Source organism: Stylophora pistillata, chromosome 7 (genome assembly GCF_964205215.1).
Source record: "Stylophora pistillata chromosome 7, jaStyPist1.2, whole genome shotgun sequence".
In the NCBI taxonomy this organism is placed as follows: domain Eukaryota; kingdom Metazoa; phylum Cnidaria; class Anthozoa; order Scleractinia; family Pocilloporidae; genus Stylophora; species Stylophora pistillata.
Window position 1 is genome coordinate 3,820,001 of NC_142525.1, and position 25,725 is coordinate 3,845,725.

Consider the following 25,725-nt stretch of genomic DNA (forward strand, 5'->3'; position numbering starts at 1 on the left):
GTGCGACAAACTTGTTGATGTAAACGACCCTTATGCATGTAAGTGTAAACGTGGGTTGCCAAGGTAAAAATGGCCCCGGTAAAATTCACGAAGTGATTCTTGTTCAGTAAAACCGAAGCCCGAGCTCTCAAAGAGGCAGTGATACAATTTCTTACAGTTGAAGCGTTGGCTGCAGCTGCTCTGAGAATCATGCAAAAAATTACTAGTTCCATGGGGTTTATTAGATATTTAGGGTAAATTTGTAGATATCGATAGGAAGTACTTATCAAGAGATTATTTATGATAAAATGATAACGGTAGCTATTTATTTTGATAAACGCAAGATTATTGAATCTTTGAATCGCAGAAATGAGGAGAGGAGGAATGGGGAGAGGGAGTTAAAACAGTCTGCATACCGATTTCAGGGTTCGATAAATGCAAACTTGTTAGAGGAAAAAAAAAAAAAGAAAGTGAATGTACGACCAATCCACACTTTATCAGATATGTTCTGGTTTGCGAAACAACCCCAGCGGTCAGGTACTCACACAAGGTCAAACTCAAAACGCAGTTCTAAGCAAGCAATGGGCCTCAAGTATTCGCAGTATGAGGGTTGATTTATGCAGATAAATGTCCTTCCACTTGTGATTAGCGTTCGGCCCTCATACCACTGTTTACAAAAATATATGTTCACAAAAAAAGCTTGGCTAGATTGAAGATGGCTCAGAACGCGGTTTTGTTAAAACAACGGCTGAACTTTGTTTAAACAACCGGACCTATCTTTAACTTAGCTTTGCTTCAACTTCTGCACCATATGTCAAACGTAAATCAGGGAGGCTGTACAAGTGGTCGCTAAAAAACGTTAGTGACACGAAGACTGCCGAGCTCGCCTCGAGCATCTCCGATGTCATAACTACAAATGAACTCCGTCAGTCACGTGGTTGTAATTGTCTAAATATTCTTAAGATGAGTAAAAATTAAATATTTTATTGGAAAGTGTTGAACGTTGCAGGGGCACTTTTTTCTCGTCAAGGCTAGAGCTGGCTTCCTTTCCAATGGGGTTTAACAACATATTGTTCTTTTTCCTATTTCAAAAATCCACCATGTTCATCGCCAAAGGAACCTCCGGCCAAGATTCTCGTTCATCATATTTCAAAATACAGGAAAATAAGCAACTCATTGGATTTACTCTCGAGCGGTCTGATTCTCCCACTTTTTTATCGTGTAGTCGACAGTGTCTTAGCAATCTGTGGTGTACGTCGATAAACTTCAAGTTTTCCTTAAAGACAGACGAGGAAGGAACTTGTGAACTCAACAAGCACGATATCTCCGTCGTAAACGAAAACATTTATTTTGATGACCGCAATGGAGTCACTTTCTCACTTCTCCTGAGGGTAATTACTGTTTTAATGCATCCATTAGTTAAAGGCGTTATACAGAAGTTTTTATCTATCGCTGACTGAATTGAAACCAGTCATTTAACTATCATATTACATTACCAAACAAAACCTTCACTGTAAGCGAAAACGAAAAACGTAACTCGGTTGAGGCCTTACAAGTAAAAATTAAACATCAACTTCATAGTAATCCTCAGGTAATCAGATCGAAATACTATATGAATGTAGAATTCAAAAATTACTTAAAAGGTATCTTGCCCCAAGTTACTTTGTGAGCCAACTTTCACCTTTTCCTGATTATTCTGAATTTTTAGAACATAACTTCGCTAAAAATCGTACTGAGATTGAATATCTGAATTAGACTGTTTTGAATCCATTCCTTAATAGTTTCCGGCGTTATCCACTTTATCCTTTTTGAGACGGATAAATTAATATGGTTATTGTGCTAGAATCTGCCACTAATTCACTCCTTGTGGCGTAAGTTCTTGTGAAAGTTCAGTGAGGCATAATGGTGCATAATATTTGCAATTTCACAAATTTCAAATCGTTTCCCACATGATTTCCTTTTGTACGTTTGCCCCACTCTCAAAGACATCTGGTTTCGTACGTGCTGTGGTTTAAATTATAACAAATAAACAATGTGGAGCTTTTCTATTGAAATTGGAGAATTAAATTAGAAGAATATTTCCCTTTCATATATCATAACTGACAAAGCTTTCATCTTTTTGTGTAAAGAGGCTCCCTCCATCATTAGTTTTGACAATTTCCCCGCATATTCAGCCATCCTGTCTTAAAGAGAAATTTTTCAAATGTTTAAACTCCTCTGCTTTTTTGTTTCAGTTTCTTTAAAAAAAGAATTTCTGTACTTTTATTTTATGGAAAAATTAAGACTCCCCTTCAAAGTAAATGAACTTGACTTTACTTGTCGACAGCTGTTCTGAGCTTATGTTAGTATGTTATTAGCATTTATTTTTCAGTCTCTTAAAAAAAAAAAAAAGGATTTCTCAACTAGTATAACGTGAAAATATTTAAAAATCCCCTGTGAAATAAACGGATTTCACTTTACTTGTCGACAGCTGTTCAGAACTTATGCTATGTTAAGGCGATCGATCTAAAATTGTCTGGACATTTTCCAACCATTAATGGACATCCTCTTGATATACGAATTTTAACGAAATCCTTCCAACTTCTTAATTACGACTTTCTCTTTACTCGTAAGAGCTGTACTACTTTTGGTAACTTCAACATCGGAATCTCATTTTCCAAGGGAAGATAATTCAACAATCCCGGGGTTTTTTTTTCGAAATAAGTGAAGTTGTCATCCTTTTCCGGCTGACTTCTCCTGGTGATGGACTTCAGTAAAGAGCTGTCATGTTGATAATTTTGTTCCAAACGACAGATCATGTATCCACATATGAAAATCGAGGAGGCATGAGAGGCAGCTTACACACAGTTTGTATGCCACATGAGGAAACTTCACCTGAAATCTTACGTAAGCGTGATCGCCGGGGAGAGACCCTTCTCTTAACTTGCATATCGACACTTCACCAATTTATAACAAAGACTCGGAATTCTCCAAATGCAAGCGTAAGCAGGGCTAAAAAAGCATATCAGCGGAGACTTTAAACACCGATGGGGACACTGGTTGCCTCAAACCCGACAGTATCTCTCTAGTTTTCATCCACCGACATCTTCAAAACAACTCAAATCAATGTGTTTACAAACCTTATTTGCATAATTCTGAAAATTAACAAAGACATCTCTTTGACCGTTCAGCTTCGTTTGCTTATCTTCTACATGTTCTACATAAGTTATGGCGACGCAAAAGAGGAGAATTGGAGAACAACCAAACCATTTTAAAACATGTGTCCGAAACCCTTTTTCACGGGCTAAAAGTAAAGGAAACTTTTTTTCTCAACCGTTAGTTGAAAAGATCGCTATTAGCGAGAGCGGCACTTAATTCCATAAACCTCACGTTTTTCTCCAAGTCAACAAAGCGGACTTTTTTTGTTAACAAAAGTATCAATATCTGAAGTAAACGAGGAGACACATTTTAGCCTAAAATTTTGTAAAATGACGTCGTCGAAAGTGGTATTATTTATAATTAAGCTTTGTGAGTGGTTATTGTCGCTCTCTGAACATTAGCATTCCTCTTCTATATAAAAAATACAATTGTCACAATCCGAAGCTGTTTCCTATCCTAATGCGTTTTAAGACAATTTTCGATATTTTAATCCGCGTTGTCATGCCATATTAATGAAGCTGCATGTTTTTTCTCAGCTCCTATCCAACGCCTTGGAAACTAAAAATATAACGATATAACCTGACAAAAAGAGTTCCGATATTTCCGTTTTTCCCGATAAATTTTGTCCACAAGCCTAAAGAGAGTTCTCTTAACGTCTTGTATCAAAATTGGATGGAGTTCCATCCAAAAGATTAAAATATTTAACTGAAAACATTGAAAAATATATCATTTTGGTGGAAAGTTTTTCCTTAACAAAAGAAACGGACTTAAATCTACTAGATCTTCTTTTGAGACCGAGGATAAGCAATATTTATCATTTGATATAATCAATATCAGGTTTATTCCACGAGAAAATATATACATAAAACGTTTAATGAACTTCGTTTTATTTCTTCCGGCAAGTTGATTATGTAATCGTTTCTACCGTTTCATGGAGGATATCACATGCATGCAACAATGTTTTGCTGATCATATTCCAAGATCTTCTGATATAAATTACCTTTTCTTTTTCAAAAAGATTTAAATTAAAGCTTAGTTCTATCGGTAAAGTAAAAAAAACTATAATCCTTTATGAAAAGTAAAACCGCAATATTGATAAGTTCGGTTGCCATGACGACGCTGTTCTCTTCATACGTGGAAGAATTAATGTTACATTCACTGCACGTACTGAAGATATCATTATCTGAAACAGGAGAGATTCTAGCTTCCTGGCTGGCTCCGCCTGCTAACTATCACGATGGCTGTTTGTTAGCAATAGCTAAGGATAAAGTATCATCTCTTTCGAGCGACTTATTTATGTATTTTCTCCAGGGTTGTCAGATGACCGGTTGCCTTAATGGTGGTTCCTGTATTCGCGACATAAAAAGGCAAACCTTCTGGTGCGCTTGTCAACAACCTTGGATCGGGGAAAGATGTCACTTGATCAGTCTCGGCGCATGCGGTGGGGGTGAATGGACGCTGGTTATGAAAATAAACGGCTCTCAGGTATAAATTTGTTAAACTATAATGTTCTCAAATTTCACTGGCCACGGACAACTATAGTGTGGAGGCTTCATTTTGGAATATTAGTCAGAGGGGATGCCTAAGTTATACGACTAGTAAAGTCTTTTAAGTCTGTTATCAAAACTCTCTCTTGTTTATTTACGCTGAATAGAGAACTTTTCACTACGATTCTAATCTCTGGAGCAACAATGAAACCTTCAATATTGACGGAGGAAAGAGTGGCTTTGACTCCCAAGAGACCAAGTTAACGGCCTATTGGAACACATCTTTCACCAAGATCTGCCTCGGTATGAAGATCGAACAACATATTAATTTCATACTCATCAACCGGCAAGCCAATTCCCTCTACTCATTAATCGCCGACGGAAACCGTCGCACGACCTCGTTGGGCCGTGACACGTGGATAAAGCTGATCGGTTCACAGGCATCGTTACAGCCCAATTGCAACCGAGAGGGGTTTAATGTGAAGAGCGATAGTTCAAGAAGACCGAAAGCTCGCATTGGAATACTTGGAAACAACGAGAAGGACTGCAACAGTTGTGACTCCAGAATTGGGTTCGGCACAGGAGGTATGCACGATGACTCCAACACCTGCGGAAGCGAAGCTAAATATGGTAATATACATATCAAAGCGATGGGATACATTTTGGTACAATGAGATGAGAACAAGCGATAGAGATGTGGTTCAAAGTCACTGTCGATTATTGCAGAGTAAAACCGTCTTGTGCATTGTATGACCAATGCAAGTAATCTTGTTCCTCAGGGACCTCGTTGCATGACTCAACGCTCGGGGCACAGGACCTGAGCTCCGCATCTATTGGGGTTGGGAACGAGATTAGTGTAATAGGCCTGCGCTCATTTGATAAATTATGCTGTTTTCTTTACTACTAAAGCTTGCTATTGAAAGAATCGAATTGTTACTTTTCCAAAAGAAGTATGTGGCGACTGACTGTTTTGTGTCTTTCTATGAAATAAAGGTGGAAAACTTCTCGGGCGATATAGGAAACCTTAAAATATCTCGATTTAAGCGTCTTTATAATGTTTTCGATGGGGACGACGTTCGTTCATTTAAGATTACCTTTCCCAAATGTAGAAGAGTAAATTCATGTAGAGCATGCACTCGTTAATTATGAATTAATCAATTAACTTATTTATTTTTGGTTGATGGATCGGGGAAGGGTTTAAACATCGGTCAGTTAGCCAGGCTGGCTGGCTAACTGGCCGATGCAGTGAGTGAGTAGCTTCAGAAGACTTTTACGGTACAATTACATTTACATTTACAACCTGGCCGTGCGCTTGTCCCAGAAGAGGCTGTAGTGCAGAGGTCTTATTAGGACGAGTTAACGTCAAGAAGCGCAAGATCGTTCATTCAACCGGCCATGTTTACTTTTTATCTCTTTATTTAAAGATTTGCACACCGTTTACAATGTACGGGTAGTACGACTAATAACACATAAAATCCCGTACGAGATTCGACTACCAGCCCAGCCCTTTGGTAATAATAATTTAAAAACAAGGAAAAAAAAACCCTTCCCTGATCCATCAACCAAAACTAAATATGTGAACTGATTAATTTATAATTAGCTAGTGCGTGCACCATATAATTTTACTTCTACATTTGGGGCAAATAATCTTAAATGAACGAACGTTGCCCCTATCGAAAACATTATAAAGACGCTTAAGAAATTATGATTTAAGTTGGGACTTGGATGAACCCAAGGATTCAGCCAACTTGATATCATCAGGGATACTATTCCACATGATACAAATTCTACTAAAGAAATAGTCTAGAAAACGCGAAATACGATTTTTATCTTTGTCCTGAGATAAAGCTTAATTAACCTGTGATTTGGAGTTAGAGTCCACGGTAGGGGGAGGGACCGGGAAGAGCCACCCCCCTACCCTCACCCCCTCAATATTTTGTCACAGTCGCTCACCCCAAATGGCTCAAATTTCTTTCTCTCCGCAGCCCTCCGCTTCCGTTAAACTCAATGATGATCGCCGTAATTCTCGACAGGAAAATACTGAGCACACTCCCACCAAAATTACTCGTGCTCTGCAGGCTACAATTTGGAGTTTAAAGACAGTGTCCGCTGAAATTTTCCTGATCGCTAGATCCTTGAGTTCTACCATATATTTTTGTCTAGTAATGTCGTCTGTTAAATTTCTTATCGATACCCACCAGTCTATTTGAAGAAAGTTTTTTTTCTTTTTCTTTTCCAATAAGGCATTTGATCAAGAAAGCAGTAGCATCTCCTGTAACATATGCAAACCTTTTCATTGCGTGGAATTTTGAAGTTTTTTGTCCGATAAGGAGTCGAAGAGTTGGATTACCTTTTTTAATTACCGGAAATGCTAATTCGCTGTCAGCCAATTCATCACTTTCAAAGCGAAATATGTTCATGTCATACGACTGCTAGAGCATAATTAGCTATAGAGGCTTTCAAACTGAATGAAAAAACTGGAGATTCAGTGAATCGCCAGGATACAACATCTCCCAGAGCGTCAACATTTTTTTTGATATTTTTGTTAAAGTAGTGGGGCAATATCGCTGTGCGCTGTTACTATTTATAGACCCGAAACTCAGACGAACAAATTGAAATTAACATTAATCATTTCCTCACTTTTGTCTGCCTTTTTTCATTAAAATGATAAAAAATGTCAAAAGTCTGACAAAAATCGCATTTGTGCGCGGCGCTATTAGTTATTGCAAAAAGATACAGGTGTGTTCACATGGTGCGACAAGTTTTATTCAAGCTGCATAGACTATTCCATACTGCAACAGAACAAGACATGGCTTCGAAGACGACAGTTGTATTGTTCTTCTTGTTGGGTAATGTACGTTTTTCCGCCGAAGACAACCCCGAAACTTCTCGTTTTTCCTCTTTTGAAACCTTGCAAAATAGGAAGCTCCTTGGATATGTTTCCAAACGGTTTGATTCACCAAGTTTGTTATCTTGCGGTCAGCAATGTCTGAGAAATACCTGGTGTACTTCCACCAACTTCAAGTTTTCCTCCAAGTGGAAAGACGAAGGCACTTGTGAACTGAACAAGCATGACATGTCCATTAACGAAAACAACAATTTCTCTGACGACGAAGGAACGACTTTCTCGCTGTTACTTAAGGTAAGAATTAACATTATATTTTCTCTGATTATCTTAAGGAGCATTCAATGTTTATTTCTAATAAGCAGTTGTTGAAAATTAATTTTCTAAATTCCCTCGGCCCTTTATACTTTGTTGGTGACGACTGAATAAGACAGGGAAATAAATTAAATACAATGATACGACGAGACAGAAACTTACCAAACAGTGAGGGAACTAGGTAAAAAAAACACTTAAACAGAAACAAAAATAATTAATAAGCTACGCACTGCTATGAGGGCGTAAAACATGACAAATATGGGAAAGAGTAATTTACCTAAAGGACCAAAATAATGGTGAATAAAGGAATGAGGGAAAAACAAAAAAGAATGCGCGTAAATTAAGTTAGTGGTTTCTACCGTTTCATAGTGGATATCACAAGGATACAATAATTCCTATTTAAATTCACGACTCATACACAAGAGTGGGTGTGCAGCTCGAACTAGGATCCCGAGTATTTAATGCCGTCCGACAAAGTTACACAGAGTAGTAAACAACTAGTCATCGCCTGTCGGGCTAAAACGTTCAGTGTGCCGCCGCCTGATACGAAAACCCAAAAACCCAATGGGAAAAATGGGAACGTATTGCCCATCCAAAACTGCAGGCGCACCGACCTCTGGGGGTTAGAGGTAAAACAGCTTCATTACATGCAAGATAACATTTAACATAAAACTAGGAAAGTTCGGGAGCTGAGATGCATACATTACAAATGTCAAACCTTAAATACACCATACAATAAAAGACTCAATAAACGCCATAGCGGCCCACGTGCTGACATACCAATAGGAAAATATTTACATTCTTTGTCACACCGACTTACAGTTTAGTTCCGCCAAATGTAAATACATTAATCTGCTCATCATATTTCAAAATCTTCTGATAAAAACTACTTTTTCTTTTCGAAAATATTTGATTTAAAAAAAAAAAATTAAAAACTATTCATGGAAAGTAGATCGCTATATTGATAAGCTCGGTTTCCATGACGACGCTGTTTCCTTCATACGTGGAAAAATTAATGTTACGTTCACTGCACGTACTGAAGATATCATGTTCCGAAACAAGAGATATTCTGGCTTGCTGGCTGGCTCCCCCTGCTAACTATCATAATGGCCGTTTGTTATTAAGAGCTGAGGATAAAGTATCAACTCTTAGGAGAGTGTTATTGTTATCTATATTCCCCAGAGTTGTGAGATGACTGGTTGCCTCAATGGTGGTTCCTGTGTTCGCGACATAAAAAAGCAAACCTTCTCATGTTCTTGCAAAAATCCTTAGACTGGTGAAAGACGTGAAAATAAAACGGGTAATTATGACGTTAACCACAAAGAAAGGCAAAATTCTACGAGTTCCACTTTTCATCTTTTTTCAACGTGCCATTCAATAACCTCATCCACCTCAAAAGATTTTCAAGTGAATAGTAAGCCGGTAGACAGTGAAAGCATCACCCTCTGTGAACAGAGATATGGAAAAAATGAACTTAGCTCATAATGGCACCTAATACATATTCACCTTTCAGCCCCTAATTATAAGAGTGACAAGCAACTAATTTCTCCTCGTAGTATCCTTGCTGAATCAAGCAAAAAACTCATGGCAATTTAGGAAGTAAGCATCAACTAAAGAATACTTTGATTGTCAAACAAATTCTCCTTGTCAGTGCTTTTGGAAATGTATAAAGAACAGTATGGAGAAGATGCATATTGACCTTACGCTGTAAAGGGTTAAAGATGCTGAGGTATAACTGTGAGAATTTTGTCTTTGAGTCACGTAATGAATTCTAACTATTTCGTTTCCCTTCATCTTCCAGGGAGCTCCACGTTCCAGGAAATTTATCATAATAAATTGTAAGTTACTGGTAGAACATTTTCCAATACTCTTAGTTACAGTCAGTACTGGCTTCTTCCAGCATCAAATGATAAAGTCCTGCTGATCAGTCTCAGTAAAAAGTTCCTGTAATTACTATGAAAATCGACTTTTACATTCCAAAGACGTAGAAATATTTTTAGCGACTTCAATTCTTAAGACACAGTAATTCACACTTCCAACCTGTTTTTTCGTGGGAAATAACTCAAATTGAGAGCTTTAAAATGATAACACGAAAAACCCACTCTGTGACTAAAGCCTCAACAAGTCAAAAAACAATTATAATCTTGAAACCTCTTCATAAAAAATAAAAAAGCGAGGCAAACGTTCCAACAGTTTTGTACTTTTAGTCATCTGACCACAACCCTTATGATATACTTCTCACCTATTTCCTTACGGCAGTTCTTTTGAAATGTCTGTCCTGTCGTCATTTCTTCTAAGGCTAATGGGAATAAGGCCTATTCATTACAAATAAGTTCTGACAAGGTTCCCGTGTACTGTCACATGACAAGTCTTAGCGCATGCGGGGGATATGGATGGACGCTGGCTATGAAGATGAATGGCTCCCTAGTATGTACTTATTTTGGTTCACCAATTAGGGCTCCTAGGTCTTTTACAAGACGTCCACTTAAAACAGTGAACTGCTTTAACGATATCCTATTGCTTAAGCAAAAATGTTTTGGCATTCCAAGATCTCTTTGCTCAGGTTATTTACTAATATTTCATAAGCACTTTATCGTTAAGCATAAAAACAAACAGAAGCCACAATTTTCTTGCAGTCATATGCTTGTCATTGGCCGGGGTCAAAATATATTGTAGGTCTTTTCAGTCTTTTCTACGCTGACTAGAGAACTTTTCATTACGATTCTAATCTCTGGAGCAACAATCAAACTATCAATATTGACGGAGGAAAGACTGGATTTGACTCACAAGAGACCAAGTTACCGACCTACTGGAACACATCTTTCACCAAGATCTGCCTCGGTATGGAGATCGAACAACATATTAACTTCATACACTTCAACCAGAACGCTAATTCCCCCTACTCATTAATCGCTGATGGAAACCATCGCACGACGTCATTGGGTCGTGACAACTGGATAAAACCGATTGGCCCACAGGCATCGTTACAGCCCAATTGCAACCGAGAGGGGTTTAATGTGAAGAGCGATAGATCAGGAAGACCGAAAGCTCGCACTGGAATCCTTGGAAACAACGAGAACAACTGCAACACTTGTGACTCTAGAATTGGGTTCGGCACAAGAAGTTTTCACGATGACTCCAACACCTGTGGAAACGAAGCTAAGTATGGAAATATACATATCAAAGCGATGGGATACATTCTGATACAATGAGAGAAGAACAAGCGATAGAGATGTGGTTCAAAGTCACTGTCGAGTATTGCAGGGTGCAACCTTCCTTTGCATTATATGACGCATGCAAGTAATCTTGTTTCAGGGACTTCGATCCCTGACTCAACGCTTGGAGCATAGTATCTTTGAGCTCCGCATCCATTGGGTTAGGAACGAAATTAGTGTAATAGGCCTGCGCTCATTAAATATATTACGCTTTCTTATTTATTGCTAAAGCTCGCTATTGAAAAAAGAACTAAATTGTTACTTTTTCAAAAAAAGTATGTGGCCACTGACAGTCTTTTTTTCTTTCTCTAAATTCTAAATTTATAAGCATCTTCTTAAACTCAACGATGATCGCCGTAATTCTCACCAAGAAAATACTGAGCACACTCTCACCAAAATTACGCGTTCTCTGCGGGCTACAATTTAGAGTTTGAAGACAGTGTCCGCTGAGGTTTTCCTTCTCGCCAGATCCTTGAGTTCTACCATAAATTTTTGTCTATTGGTGTCGTCGGTTAAATTTTTGATCAATACCCGCCAGCCTATTCGAGGAAAGTTTTTTTTTTTTTTCATTTTCGAATTCAAAAGAAAGCAGTAACACATCGTATAACATGTGCAAATATTTTTATTGTGTGAAATTTGCAGCTTTTTGTTCCATTAGGAGTTGAAGAATTAAAATACGTTTTTCAATTGCCGGAATATTTGCTAATTCGCTGTCAGCAAATATATCACTTTCGAGGCGAAATATGTTCATGACATAAGACTACTAAAGCATAATTAGGCGCTTTCAAAGTGAATGGAAACTGGAGATTCAGTTAATGCCGGGCTAGGAAGCAATTCGGTTCTCTCAGAGCGTCCACATTTTTGTTGACATTTTTTTGTTAAAGTAACGGGGTAATTAGTTATTATTACAAAAAGCGACAGGTGTCTCCACATAGTGCGACAAGTTTTAATTAAATTATGATTTTGATACAATAAGAGAAGAACAAGCGATGGAGATGTGGTTCAAAGTCACTGTCGATTATTGCGGGGTAAAACCGTCTGGTGCATTACATGACGCACGCAAGTAATCTTGTTCCTCAGGACTTCGTTCCCTTACTCAACGCTCGGGGCACAGGACCCACAGCTCCGCGTCCATTGGGGTTGGGAACGAGATTAGTGTAATAGGCCTGCGCTTATTAGACAAATTATGCTGTCTTTCTTACTGCTAAAGCTCGCTATTGAAAGAAGTAAATTGTTACTTTTTAAAAAAAGTATGTGGCGACTGCCTGTTTTTTGTCTTTCTATGAAATAAAGGTGGAAAACTCGGGTGATATAGAAAACCTTCAAAAGCTCGAATTACTTGCTGGCTGGCTGGCTAACTGGCCGACGCACTCAATGAGTAGCTTTAGAAGACTTTTACGGTACAATTACATTTATATCTACAACCTGACCGTGCGCATTTCCCGGAGGAATCTGCAATGAGGACGTCTTATTAGGACGAGTTAACATCAAGAAGCGCGCGATCGTTCATTCAACCGGTTAAGTTTATTATTTATTTATATACTTATGTAACGATTTGTACACTAATTACAATGTACGGGTAGTACGAATAATAACACATTATGTTTCCCACAAGATTCGACAACTACCCTAGCCCTTTGGTAATTATAATTTAAAAAAACAACAACAACAACAACAAAAAATACCAATTCCCGATCCATAACTTTACTCTTCTACATTTGGGACAGATAATCTTAAATGAACGAACGTTGTCCCCATCGAAAGCATTATAAACACGCTTAAAAAAATTATAGTTTAAGTTGGCACTTGAATGAACCCAAGGATTCAGCCAACTTGATATCATTAGGGATACTATTCCACATTATACAAATCATTTGTATAATGTGGAATTACACAATTTATATTTGTGTAATGTCTACTGAAGAAATAGTCCCGAAAGTGCGAGGTACGCTTTCTATTTGTCCTGAGATAAAGCTTAATTAAACATTGATTTGAGGTTAGAGTCCACGGTAGGGGGAGGGGGGCGGGAAGGAGCACTCCCCTACCCTCACCCCCCCCCCCAATATCTTTTCGTAGTCGCTCGCCCCTATTGGTTCAAATTTCTTTCTCTCCCCAGCCTTCCGCCTCCGTTAAACTCAATGATGACGGCCGTAACTCTCGTCAAGAAAATACTTAGCACTCTCCCGCCAAAATTACGCGTGCACTGCAGGCTACAATTTGGAGTTTGAAGACACTGCCCCGCCCGGACCAATACTCATGGTCTTAGAATAGCTGAGGGGAATTTGCTTTCTTTCTATAATATCAAGAAATGGATAGATATTCTACTCTTCTCGGATAAGGACGAATAAACCGTAGGCCCCGTCTCCTGCAGGGTTAGGGGTAGGAGACGTTAATTTCCCACGCCGAGATTACTGTGTGGTGGAAGTCCTCCCCTGGGGTGGGATGGGTGGGTATAATAGTCGGAGATACAAGCTCTCTATAGCTATTCTAAATCCGAGTTTAAATAAAGTTATATGTATGTATACATAATAATAATAATTATAATAATCCATTTAATAATCCATTTATATAGCGCCTTTTCTACAAGATTCAAAGGCGTTGTTTACAAAAATTTGATAAAGCTAGATAGCAAAAACATAGAATAATCACAAGAAATTGACATTAAAACTAGGCGCTAACTACACAATAGATAAATGTACACGATAGATAAGAACTATTTATCGACTCATAAACATTACGATTCATAAGTTCGAATAAAAGGATATGTTTTAAGTTTGCGTTTAAAATCGTCAATTGAGTTTGCAAAGACTAGCAAAACCTAACGATAAAAACCGACGTTTCGGTGTCATCATGACGCCATTGTCAAGGAGAAATAAAAAATGAAGTTTGTGGCAAGGTGTAACACTACACCCAACCGCAATCTTAGATCCTCTAATAAAAATCTATTAGTTAAACTCTTTTTCAATCTCAAATTGAGTTTGCAGATTTAATATCCTCAGGTAAGTTACTTCCAAAGTTCCGGAGCAGCAATAGAAAAAGCTCGTTTACCATATGATTTGAGATTGAAAAAGAGTTTAACTGATCGATTTTTATTAGAGGATCTAAGATTGCGGTTGAGTGTATACAATTGAAGGAGTTCCTGTATATAGATTGGAGCGCAATCATGAAGCACTTTTGTAGATAATCTAATTTTTAATTTAATGTGAAGGAAACCAGGGAGCCAGTGAAGATCTCTCAGGACTCCAGTAATATGGAAAAATCTTGGACACTGCTTGTACAAGGCGAGCGCCAGAATTTTGAACATGTTGAAGCTTTCGAATACGATAGGATAGTAGGCCGTACAATAAATAATTACAATAATCTAGTTTAGAAACTACGGAGGCATGAATAATGATCTTTGCTACATCATAAGTAAGATATTTACGAGGATGGAAGAAGGACGATTTACAGACTGCATTGACATGAGGTACCATTCAAAGGGACTGATCAAAGATAACACCAATATTTCGTGCCCTGGGGTAGCAGGATACGGTCTCATTTGATATGTTAACAGAAGACAGTGGCGGCCGAGGTCAATGGGAAAAGGATATTACGAGAACTTCAGACTTGTCTTTATTTAATTTGAGCTTGTTGGAAAGCATCCATGCATCCATGTCCCGAACACAGTTTACCAATTTGGTGTTACTCAGATTCATACCAGAAACAGACGACGTCCTGAACGTAATTTATAACATAACCAAACTAAAGCGCGCGCTCTGATTCGTCAATTCAACGTCCCCCATTTGCCCATGGGTGTACGCTGCTGACGTGAGCAAATGCAAAGACAATTTTTCCGCGCGCGCTTGTATTTTCTGCTCACGTAAGATTTGTTAAATAAAAGGGAACTCTTTAGCTACAATGTATCAATGTTATGTTATAAAAAAAATGGTAAACACCACAGCGTACATTATTGAGTTATGGATGCCCTTGGGAGGTTTGTTAAGCACTCAAGAAGCTAGAGTCGCTCTCGGCTATCGCCTCGAGTGACTCTTACGCTTCTTTCGTGCTTAGCAACCTCCCGCGTGCATCCATAACTCAATAGTGTACGCTGTGGTGTTCACCATTTGTTAAATATAGCTGAGTGTCGTCGGCATAAAAGTGATAGATGTATGTATGTATATGTATGTAGTGTCCGCTAAAACTTTCCTGCTCGCTAGATCCTTGAGTTTTACCACCATGATATTTTTGTCTATTGATGTCGTCTGTTAAATTTCTAATCGATGACCGTCAGCCTATTCGAGGAAATTTTTTTTTCTATTTCATTTCCAGCAAAAAACAGTAAATCTTTTTATTGCGTGAAATTTTGCAGCTTTTTGTCCCATGAGGAGTTGAAGAATTAGAATACGTTTTTTAATTTCCGGAATATATGCTAATTTGCTGTCAGCCAGTTCATCACTTTTAAGGCGAAATATGTTCATGACATAAGACTGCTAGAGCATGATTAGACGCTTTTGAACTGAATGGAAAACTGAAGATTCGTTGAATCGCTAGGATGCAATTTCTCGCGGAGCGTCACAATTTTTTGTTGACATTTTCGTTAAAGTAGTAGAGCAAAAGCGCTGTGGGCTGTTACTGTAAACAGACCCGAAACTCAGACAAACAAATTGAAATTTACATTAGACAATCCCTCACTTTTGTGTATCTTTTGTCATTAAAGTGAGGAAAATGACAAAACTCAGACAAAAATTGCAAATTAATCACTTTCACGTCATTCGCGCGCGGCGCTTAGTAGTTGTTACAAAAAGCCACATGGTGCTACAAGTTTTATTCTAACTACGAAGCACTGGAAGTGTTATTACAAGCTGTAGACTATTCCATAGTGCGACAGAACAAGATATGGCTTTGAAGACGACAGTCGCATTGTTATTCTTGTTGAGTAATGTACGTTTTTCCGCCGAAGACAACCCCAAAATTTCTCGTTTTTCATTTTTTGAAACCTTGGAAAATAGGAAGCTCAATGGATATGTTGCCAAACGGCTTGATTCACCCAGTTTGTTATCTTGTGGTCAGCAATGTCAGAGAAACACCTGGTGTACTTCCACCAACTTCAAGTTTTCCTTCAAGGGGAAAGAAGAAGGAACTTGTGAACTGAATAAGCACGAAATGTCCACTGTTAACGAAACCAACAATTTTTCTGATGACGAACAAACGACTTTCTCGCTGTTACTTAAGGTCAGAATCAATAGCATATGTTCTCTGATTATATTAAGGAGCGGTCATTATTTATTTCTAATAAGCAGTTGTTGACAGTCAATTTTTTACCGTCCCCCGGCCCCTTATACTACTATGTTAGGGACGACTGAATAAGACAGGGAAATAAATACAAAGATACGACGAGACAGAAACCTACCAAATGGTGAGGGTAATCTAGAAAACACGACACACTTAAACAGAACCAAAATTAATTAATAAAGCACGCACTGCTATGAAGGCGTAAAACATGCCACATATAGGACGGCATAATTTACCTAAAGTGCCAAAATAATGGTGAATAAATGAATGAGTGAAAAAGAGAAAAGAATATGCGTAAATTAAATTAATCGTTTCTACCGCTTCGTAGTGGATATCACAAGGATGCAAAAATAATCTGCTTATCATATTTTAAATACATTCTAATAAAAAGATTACTTTTCCTTTCCAAAATATATTTCAATGAAAGCATAGTTCTACTGGTAAAATAAAAAATTAAAACCCTTCAGGGAAGTAAATCCACTGCAATGAGAAGCTCGTGACGACGCTGTTCTCTTCATACGTGGAAAAATTAATGTTACGTTCACTGCACGCACTGAGGTTATCAGGTTCTGAAACAAGAGATATTCTGGCTTGCTGGCTGGCCCCGCCTACCAACTGTCACAATGGCCGTTTGTTACTAATAGCTAAGGATAAAGTATCATCTTTTACGAGCGACTCACGTTATTTATACTCCCCAGGGTTGTCAGATGACCGGTTGCCTCAATGATGGTTCCTGTATTCGCGACATAAAAAGGCAAACCTTCTCGTGTTCCTGCAAAACTCCTTGGACTGGTGAAAGATGTGAAAATAAAATGGGTAATTATGACGTTAACCACAAAGAAAGGCAATAGTTTATGAGTTTCACTTTTCATCTTTTTTTATGTGCCTTTCAATAACCTCACCCATCCTAAAAGATTGAATTGTCAAGTGAATAGTAAGCCGGTAGACAGTGAAAGCATCGCGCTCGGTGCAAAGAGATATGGAAAAAATGAACTCTGCTCATATATTGGCACCTAATACATATTCACCTTTCAGCCCCTAAGATTTCCAAGCATCTAATTTCTTCTCACAGTATCATTGCTGAATCAAACACAACAGAAAACAATACAATATCAAGCACACAAGTGATAAGAATAATTAGGGATTATTAGTTGATCCAATAACAAATTCTCCAATTCTCATTATAATAATTGTATGGCAGATAGTAAGGAGAGTTAGAGACGAGATCTTGGCAGTGAATTATGAGCAATGGACTGAAATAATTTGGATGTTTGTTGTAAAATTTGCATTTTTCGGTTTGAATTTGATGGTCTGCCGCCTTCAGTCATATTCAGGGAGTCAAGGAAGTAGCCAACAACTAAAGAATCATTTGATTGTCAAACAAAATCTCCTTCTCAGTGCCAATGGCAACGTATAGAGAACAGCATGGAGAAGATGCATATCGACCTTACGGTGTAAGGAGTTACAGATGCTGAGGTATAACTGAGACAATTTGGTCTTTGAGTCACGTAATGAATTCCAATTATCTCATATCCCTTCATTCTTCCAGGGAACTCCACGTGCCAGGAAATTTATCATAGTAAATTGTAAGTTACTGGTAGAACATTTTCTACTCACTTAGATACATTCAGTACTGGCTTCCAGCATCAAACGGATAAAGTCGTGGTCAATCTGATTGAAAAGTACCTGTAGTTACGATGAAGATCGACTTTTACAATCCAGAAAGAAAGGAGTATTTTTGGCGACTTCAATTCTTGAGGAAGAAACAGTAATTCACACTTCCAACTTGTTTTTTCGTGGAAAATAATTCAAATTGAAAGCTTTAAAATTGATAACACGAGAAGACCATTCTGTGACTAGAGTCTCAGCAATTCAAAAAATACAAAATTTATCATTTCAAAGCTTCTTCATAAAAGATAAAAAAGCGAGGCAAATGTTCCTACAGTTTTGTACTTTTACGTCATCAAAGCACCACCCTCATGCATGTACCTCTTACCTATTTCCTTGTTGCAGTTCGTTTGAAATCTCTGTCGTCATTTCTTTTAGGACTGATGGGAATAAGGCTTATTCATTACAAATAAGTTCTGACAAGGTGCCCGTGTACTGTCACATGACGAGTCTTGGCGCATGCGGTGGATATGGATGGACACTGGTTATGAAGATAAATGGCTCGCTAGTATGTATTTATTTGGCTCACTAGTTATGGCTTAACGGTCTTTTGCAATACGTTTAGTGAAAACAGGGAACTGCTTTAACGATTTGCAATTGCTTAAGCAAAAATATTTTGGCATTTCAAGATTTGTTTGCTTTATTTACTCATATTTCATAAACACTTTATCGTCAGGCTTAAAAACGAACAGAAGCCACAATTTTCTTGCATCATATGCTTGTCATTCGTCGGGGTCGAAATAAGTTATAGCCCAGTTTCGATGTACTTAAATGCACTTTTATCCATGCATCGTTCTATCAGTTTGAAAATCGTGACTCACTCAGGTCTTAACGAGACAAACTTTGTAATTAAGAATTAATTTGTTCATGCCATGTCTAGAGAACGTTTCACTATGATGATGACCTCTGGAGCAATAAAAAAACTTTCAACCTTGAAGGAGGAAAGACTGGGTTTGACTCAAATGAGACCAAGTTACCGACCTACTGGAACACACCATTCACAAGGATCTGCCTCGGTATGAAAATCGGTGACCAGGACAGCTTTATTGCAATTGACATGCCGGCTAGCTCACTATATTCATTGATCGCTGATGGTAAGTACCGCGCCACCTCACTGGGTCGTAACACGTGGAAGAGGCTGATTGGCTCACGGGCCTCTCTGCAGCGCAATTGCAACAAAGAAGGGTTCAATGTGGTGTGTACTAGTTCTCGTCATTCGAAAGCAAGAATCGGTTACATTGCCAACCAAGAAAACAATTGTGGCTCCTGTGATTCCAGAATTGGTTTTGGTACTGGAGGTTATCCCGATGACTCAAACACGTGTGGTAACGAAGCAAAGCATGATCCAGATAACAGGAGCAGACATGCCAGAGCTATGGAATATATTTTGGTGCAGTAAACTCTTTGGAGGATACATGGCGGTGCAGCAATAAATGTTGTCTATCAATTTATCTATAAATTTCTTTGTTTACTTCGCATTTATATCTCTCATTTTCAACCTTTAGTGCTTCTTTTATGTCAATTTCCTTGCTTTTAGATGCAATAATTCTTAACAGTTTAAAGTGCTTAGCGCACCACTTATATTCGACATTTTATTTAATGTTTGAAAGGTGTTTTTGAAATTATCACAGCTTACATCGACATAAATTGAATCGCTAAAAATTTAAGGCGGGTAAACGAAAAGTGGGGTCGGTTAAGAACTTCTGAATGTCGAGGGGGAGTTTGGCATTTGGCTTTCGTGGAGAGACTGATTAGATTGGACGAGACAGAGCTTCGTTTTGAAGTAAATTTAAGGCGTCAGAGCTGTCTTCTAATCCTCAGAAGAAGCTTCTATAGAAAATGACTTACCAATTATTATCTAAAAGCCCTCAAAAGAACTAGAATTGTGTGAACGGTTATCAGATTTTGGTTGGTAATGAGATCGGAAACAATATCAGAAATTCTATTATTGTTCTTGTTTTCTAACTGCCGCAGTTGTCGCCTCCCAAGGGAACTCGATATCTCGCTCCTCTCTTTTCAAATTGCGGACAAACATGCAGCTCATGGGATACGTTGTCAAACGTTTTGATTCTGGCAGTTTGTTATCGTGTTCTAGCTAGAGAATGTCTAAAACATTTATGGTGTTCTTCCATAAACTTCAAGTTGTCTTCCGAGAAGAATGGCGAAGGAACTTGTGAACTGAACGAGCACGACATCTCTGTCAAGTTGGTGAATACTTCAAATTTGATGAACAGAAGGGAGTAGTTTTTTCATTACTTCTGAAGGTAATTTAGCTCTTGCGGGATTTTTTATCTTAAACGGTAGACTGTTCAAAAGCATCAATATGTAATGTTGAAAACCGGATTTTTACCGAAACATCTATGATCACGAAAAGAAAATTATGTTGTGGACTTCAATCGCTTGCTCAGTGAGGCCTCATCCTAATTTTAATAAAAAGCATAAAGACTTCTTGACTGTTTTAAAGCTTACTGTTTTACAGACTGTTTTAAAGACAAAAATACATTGTCCCACTGAACATTTCTCTTGTTGGCAATGTTCTTAGCAATTTTCAAAAAATTTTATTTGATGAAAAAGAAAGAAATTAATTTTGAACAATAGTGAGCGACATGAAAGTAAGTCTTTCATTCAAAGTTTTCATCTACATTGTGATGACTAAACAAAGCAAGTTATTAAGTGACCCCTTTCTCTCCATAGAACCGTTCCTCACATTTGATTTACAATGTAATAAGTTTAACCGAGTCTTTACCGCTTGTAAAATAAACCATAATTCATCGTTATGTCTTCTTTGAAATTCCTTTCACAATAAAAGGTTTAATTAACACCCTTGTATCTCTTATTTCCCAACGCTTTTCAACCCTTGACTTTTTTAATGATAATATTCAAGGGTAGAGACTGCGGCGTATTGAAAGCACGAAAAGCGATGAAGCTTGCACAGGGGGTAGACCTTTAGAGGGCTCAGTGGACTCGCCAGTTGTTCTTTCTTGCAAGTTGATGCTTGAAACCTCTTCGTGTTGCTCGTTTGAATAGCTTGGCCCCAGCTGCTTTTGAGTGGTCTATAGACACTGTCGAGAGTAATTAGATGTACTATTTTCAAAAGAATTGCGAGAAATAAAAGATAATAACAATTATTAGAAACACAAAAAATAAATCAAATGGAAATACATTGGAATACCAATTTTTGGACCTCTCCGTTTCTCGCAACTCTTAATGATTCAAACCAGAACTATTGACCCTTTTTCCGACGAGAGACTATATTTTTTATCCCAGGCAGTTTCCACCATATTAGTCAAAGAAAATTCGTTAACGATTTCGTTGCTTGATCTCAATCAACTCTTTGTTATATTCTTAAGATATATCATATTTCAATTTTGATTCATTTGATTTCCTTTAGGGATGTTTACTCTCTGGCTGCCGCAATGTAGGTTCCTGTTTGTCCAACAGGGAAAAACAAACATATGCATGCTCATGTAAAGTACCCTGGACCAGAGACAGATGTGATGCTGAAATGAGTAAGGGATTCACACTTCTAGATTTTGTTCATAGATGGAAGCTGAACTTTGCTGAAAATTTTCAAAAAGAAGTTAGTAACTTATCATAAATTTTCCAAAGCTCTGGTTCTGGGGAAAAAAAAAACATAACAAAACAAAAAGTATTAATAAATGAAGGAAAAGGCGACACCGGATCGAAGAAAAGGAATAAATGAGTGCAAATCAATATTGGCAGGACGATAAAATTTCTTACTTGCGAGTTCTAAGGGAAACCACACTCTTGCTGTTATTCATCTTATAGCGGCAACGACATGGCAAGGAAATATACGACAGGAAATTGTAAGTTATACCCTAGACATGTCTATTAATATTATCACTTCTCGTCCAATGTCCTTGATCTGAATTTCTGTTCTAATACAATTTCTTAAAATAACACTTTCCTATTATTACGATTTAATGCTGTAAAAACGTCATCACCTTCGTCACCAAAAATCGCAAAGTTGTAAGGGCATTATGAAAGCTGGAAAATTCAACATTTGAAGATTCTCATAGAAGCCATGATTTGCCAATTTCTAAGGCAACCTAAAATTGTTGTTCATTATATTTGCGTCGCCAGGGCCACAGAAAATAAAGCTTACTCCCTGCAAGTGGATTCTGGGAACCTTCATGTTTATTGTCACCGGACCAATTTTGGCGCATGTGGGGAAGGTGGCTGGACGCTGGTCATGAAAATAGATGGCTCTAAGGTGTATACCTTTTCGTTTGTTTTGCTTATTTGCTTTTTTGTTTATGAGTTATTTACTAAACACACTAAACATGATTGCGACGTCAAGAGACACAAGGGATTGTTAGAGACATTAAAAAGATAGCAACAATCCGAAAACTATTTTAAATATGAACATTCTCAAATCATTTTTAAGTCAGGGTAAATGGTATTCGGGAGTGGAGTAAAATTGGCTGGCATTTTGCTCGAATGTCTTGGAAGAGTTCAAACAGAGGCCCAATGGGATGTTCACATTACGAAAATTTGTGATTCAGGGTTGGTTACCACTAGATCCTTGGGAAAGCTTGAGGAAATGCTGGAGGGGGGTAGCCATGTGATGAACTGGCAACCCATCCAGGGGGGGAAGTGGTGCTGCTCCTAATCCCTCTAGTTTCTATGGCGGGCCACTTGGCTCGAGCACAGACTAAAAATAGGACTATTTGATGGTTTCGATATCCTACTGTCATTATCTCTCATATCTGTTGTTTATCACCAGCTAACTTTTCATTACGATGCAAGCATCTGGGGCAGTAAGGAAATTTTCAACCCAGACGGTGGAAAGACTGGGCTTGACTCACAAGAGACCAAGTTTTAATAGTAGTCCTAAAGACTCTTTAAAGATTCTTTAAGAATAGTCTTGTCTGTTTTTAAGAGTAGACTTAAAATTTATTTGAATATTTATTGAATTTTTATTGAATCTGTAGCCTTAAATTTTATCTTTTGTATGTTTTTAGTAAGGGAAATTGTTTTTATACAGGGCTAACCTCACGATTTTCCCTTTTCAGGATGTATTTTTTACATTTGTGTTCTAGCTTTCTGAATAAATGTTATGTTATGTTATGTTATGTTGTTATGTTAAGTTACCGACCTACTGGAACACATCGTTCACAAGGATCTGTCTCGGTATGAAGATCGGTGAGCAGGATGACAATTTCATTGCTTTTGACAAACCGGCTAGCTCGTTATATTCACTAATCGCCCACGGAAGTTACCGTGTCACTTCGTTGGGTCGAGACACGTGGAAAAAGTTGATTGCTTCACAGGCTTCCTTGCAGCTCAATTGCAACACTGAAGGGTTTAATGTTCGTGGTGGGAGAAGTAACAGCGCTAAGGCAAGGACTGGAATTATTGGTAATGATCAGAACGATTGCAGGAGTTCAGATTCCAGAATTGGTTTTGAGACTGGAGGCTTCCCCAACGACAAGAAGACTTGTGGAAATCAAGCCAGGTTTGCACACAATTATAATGGAAACAAATTTATCACAGCGATGGGGTATGTCCTTGTGCAGTGACGGTGAAAACTGGAACGAACAGGTTACAACGCCGTATTCTAAAGGGCCCAGTTCCAGATTATCACTTCGTACTTCGTAAACTGGGGTTTCGCGTAATTTCAGGATCTATGTAAAATGATCAAGGCAATTAAATAGGATGATTTACATTTAGATGTAAAACTGAAGAAAGTTTTGTGTCCAAAGTAATGCGGTGAGTTTTTCGTGGACAAAATGGGACGGGACGAGTGCAATGATGCACCTTTCTGATATTATAACATAACCAAAGTAAAGCGCGCGCTCTGATTGGTTAATTTAGCGTCCACCATTTGCCCATGGGTGTACGCTGCTGACGTGAGCAAATGCAAAGACTATTTTTCCGCGCGCGATTGTTTCTTCTGGTCACGTAAGATTGGTTAAATAAAAGGGAACTCTTTAGCTACAATGTATCAGTGTTATGTTATAAAACAAATGGTAAACACCACAGCGTACACTATTGAGTTATGGATGCACTTGGGAGGTTTGCTAAGCACTCAACAAGCCTGAGTCGCTCTCGGCTATCGCCTCGAGCGACTCTTACGCTTCTTTCGTGCTTAGCAACCTCCCGCGTGCATCCATAACTCAATAGTGTACGCTGTGGTGTTTACCATTTGTTAATTAGAGCTTGAGGTCTACAGTATTCAATAGGAAATTGGGCCGGCATAAAGGCGTATGATACTACATCAACGTAAGCATGATTTTTTTAGAGGTTGGCAGGCAACAGATTTTGCGCTAATTTCAGTCCACTGGACGATCAGAGTAGGTAATCGCTATGGTAACCCCTCTTCGACAATTACAGTCCTAGCCTAGCATTAATTGTTTCGCCCAGAATTCGTTGCGGTCATATTTGGATTCTGTCAGCTTGGTTTTTCTCTTTTCGCTCGCTCGGTGACCGTGATAAAGCCACGTGTTACAAACTTTAACTGGACACAAACAGTAAAATACTCAATGGTACATATCTTAATCTAACATCCCTCACTTCCGAAGCAAGCAGAGAGGTCAGTGGTGAAAATTTTTCTTTAACTAGCCATTGTTCCACAACAGAAGTAACTTTTGATGAAACTATCATAAGTAGCAACGTGCAAATATGTAAATGAGATATATTCAGTTCTAAAAATCGTCTTGAGGTTCGGTGAGATCTACTGCTCCCAAGTGACTATGGATATACTGTTTGTTAAAATCGAAACAAAGTTTTTTTTCGATAAAACAAGCTAGCATGCTAAACTGGTCTTCTTCAAAGCAATAACGAGATCGATTGCTTGGGGCTTGGGTTCAAGTGAACTTTTGGCAAAGATGTTTTTATGAACACGACTGAGCTCTACGATATTAATAATCTTAATAGCTATCAAATTTTCTAAGTGATCAGTCGATAGTTCTTTAACTCAAATGGTACAAACTATTATTGGGAGGCAGTGCTGTGAATAACAATCCCCTCAAACGAAGACATTAACTGATGCAGAAACGCTAGTTATCTATACCTTTTCCTCTTCTGTTTCTCTGAAAAGAAAGGCGCCTTGTTAACGCCAGATTGAGCAAGGCTCATTTGGTGAACTTTCTGCAAACACAAAAGAAACACTCAAGGATGTCTGTTTGAAAGACAATTGATGTTGCACTTTCTATTTTTAAGACGTTTGACGTCAGATCACACCCAGATAAACAGAGAGGTTTTGTTCTTTACAATAACGCACGGCTGCTAAAAGACGTGTATAAAGAGCACCTCTGTAAGCAATATGACTGCTTTGCTGCGCATTAAAATATCTCACGAAACAGTGCCATCGATTTAAAGATTTTGTGTGATATAATGCGAAATGATCATAACTTATGCGTTTGCGAAATTAAGGGGGATATGTTTATTTGGTTAGTGGCTGGAGTATGGTTTTTTGTAAGGTTATTGTAAAAAGCCGCACCACAATTTAAGATACTGACGTTATTTCCCGTTTCTTATTTGAAACGAATGCCACACCCTCATATTATCAAACAAATCTGGTGCTCACAAGACAAAAGATTTCAGTGGAAAGAAGCTTACCAACACAATATCCCATGAAAAAATACTCCACGATCAACATAGCTGTCGTAATTTCTTCCGCCATGCACACCTTAGATCCATTCAATAAGCCCATTGAGCGCGTAATGACGTTAGTACCCAGACCCAGCCCATAAAGACAATTTGCCACCCACTCAAAGACTACTTTCGTAGCAGAAGTTATAATGCAATTAAAAAAAGTTCTAGAATTTTGGATTAACTTTTC

General features: G+C 38.1%; 2 protein-coding genes, 1 long non-coding RNA gene and 1 pseudogene across 8 annotated transcripts; 3 read left to right on the forward strand and 1 right to left on the reverse strand.

The window, feature by feature from the left end:
- The first annotated feature begins 926 nt into the window (after positions 1-926).
- On the forward strand, positions 927-5,504 carry LOC148726254 (uncharacterized). Its single transcript, XM_088728998.1, has 3 exons — positions 927-1,370; positions 4,429-4,602; positions 4,772-5,504. The coding sequence occupies exons 1-3, from the start codon at positions 1,032-1,034 to the stop codon at positions 5,276-5,278; spliced, it is 1,020 nt and encodes a 339-aa protein (XP_088585124.1). The 5' UTR covers positions 927-1,031; the 3' UTR covers positions 5,279-5,504.
- Positions 5,505-7,045: 1,541 nt separating this feature from the next.
- Positions 7,046-11,100, forward strand: LOC148726255 (uncharacterized; annotated as a pseudogene). The gene is made up of 5 exons (XR_015990042.1): positions 7,046-7,746; positions 8,947-9,064; positions 9,278-9,351; positions 10,063-10,191; positions 10,470-11,100. The product of XR_015990042.1 is annotated as an uncharacterized LOC148726255 (transcript).
- A 4,021-nt stretch (positions 11,101-15,121) lies between these two features.
- On the forward strand, positions 15,122-22,881 carry LOC111339107 (uncharacterized). 4 transcript variants are annotated; one of them, XR_015989837.1, is made up of 9 exons: positions 15,122-16,190; positions 16,949-17,066; positions 17,800-17,836; positions 18,297-18,426; positions 18,799-20,182; positions 21,310-21,427; positions 21,708-21,745; positions 22,023-22,152; positions 22,666-22,881. XR_015989837.1 is itself a non-coding variant. In XM_088728160.1 (5 exons), the coding sequence occupies exons 1-5, from the start codon at positions 15,855-15,857 to the stop codon at positions 19,315-19,317; spliced, it is 1,140 nt and encodes a 379-aa protein (XP_088584286.1). In that variant the 5' UTR covers positions 15,122-15,854; the 3' UTR covers positions 19,318-20,695. The 4 variants fall into 4 exon arrangements, 1 of the variants encoding a protein (XP_088584286.1); XR_015989836.1 differs by having other exon boundaries at positions 22,023-22,881; XR_015989838.1 differs by lacking the exons at positions 15,122-16,190; positions 16,949-17,066 and adding an exon at positions 17,160-17,726 and having other exon boundaries at positions 22,023-22,881.
- Positions 20,315-25,636, reverse strand: LOC148726256 (uncharacterized). Of its 2 annotated transcripts, none has more exons than XR_015989844.1 (3): positions 25,503-25,636; positions 24,955-25,031; positions 20,315-20,980 (listed from the first exon to the last, which is right to left on the reverse strand). It is a non-coding gene; the product is annotated as an uncharacterized LOC148726256 (long non-coding RNA). The 2 variants fall into 2 exon arrangements; XR_015989845.1 differs by lacking the exon at positions 20,315-20,980 and adding an exon at positions 23,028-23,566.
- Positions 25,637-25,725: the final 89 nt, after the last annotated feature.

Coding starts and splice junctions, on each gene's coding strand:
- LOC148726254 (XM_088728998.1), top strand. CDS start 1,032: ATGGGGTTTAACAACATATTGTTCTTTTTCCTATTTCAAAAATCCACC. Junction 1,371..4,428: donor CTTTCTCACTTCTCCTGAGG/GTAATTACTGTT, acceptor TATTTTCTCCAG/GGTTGTCAGATGACCGGTTG. Junction 4,603..4,771: donor TGAAAATAAACGGCTCTCAG/GTATAAATTTGT, acceptor TACGCTGAATAG/AGAACTTTTCACTACGATTC.
- LOC111339107 (XM_088728160.1), top strand. CDS start 15,855: ATGGCTTTGAAGACGACAGTCGCATTGTTATTCTTGTTGAGTAATGTA. Junction 17,067..17,799: donor AAGATGTGAAAATAAAATGG/GTAATTATGACG, acceptor TCATTCTTCCAG/GGAACTCCACGTGCCAGGAA. Junction 17,837..18,296: donor GAAATTTATCATAGTAAATT/GTAAGTTACTGG, acceptor CATTTCTTTTAG/GACTGATGGGAATAAGGCTT.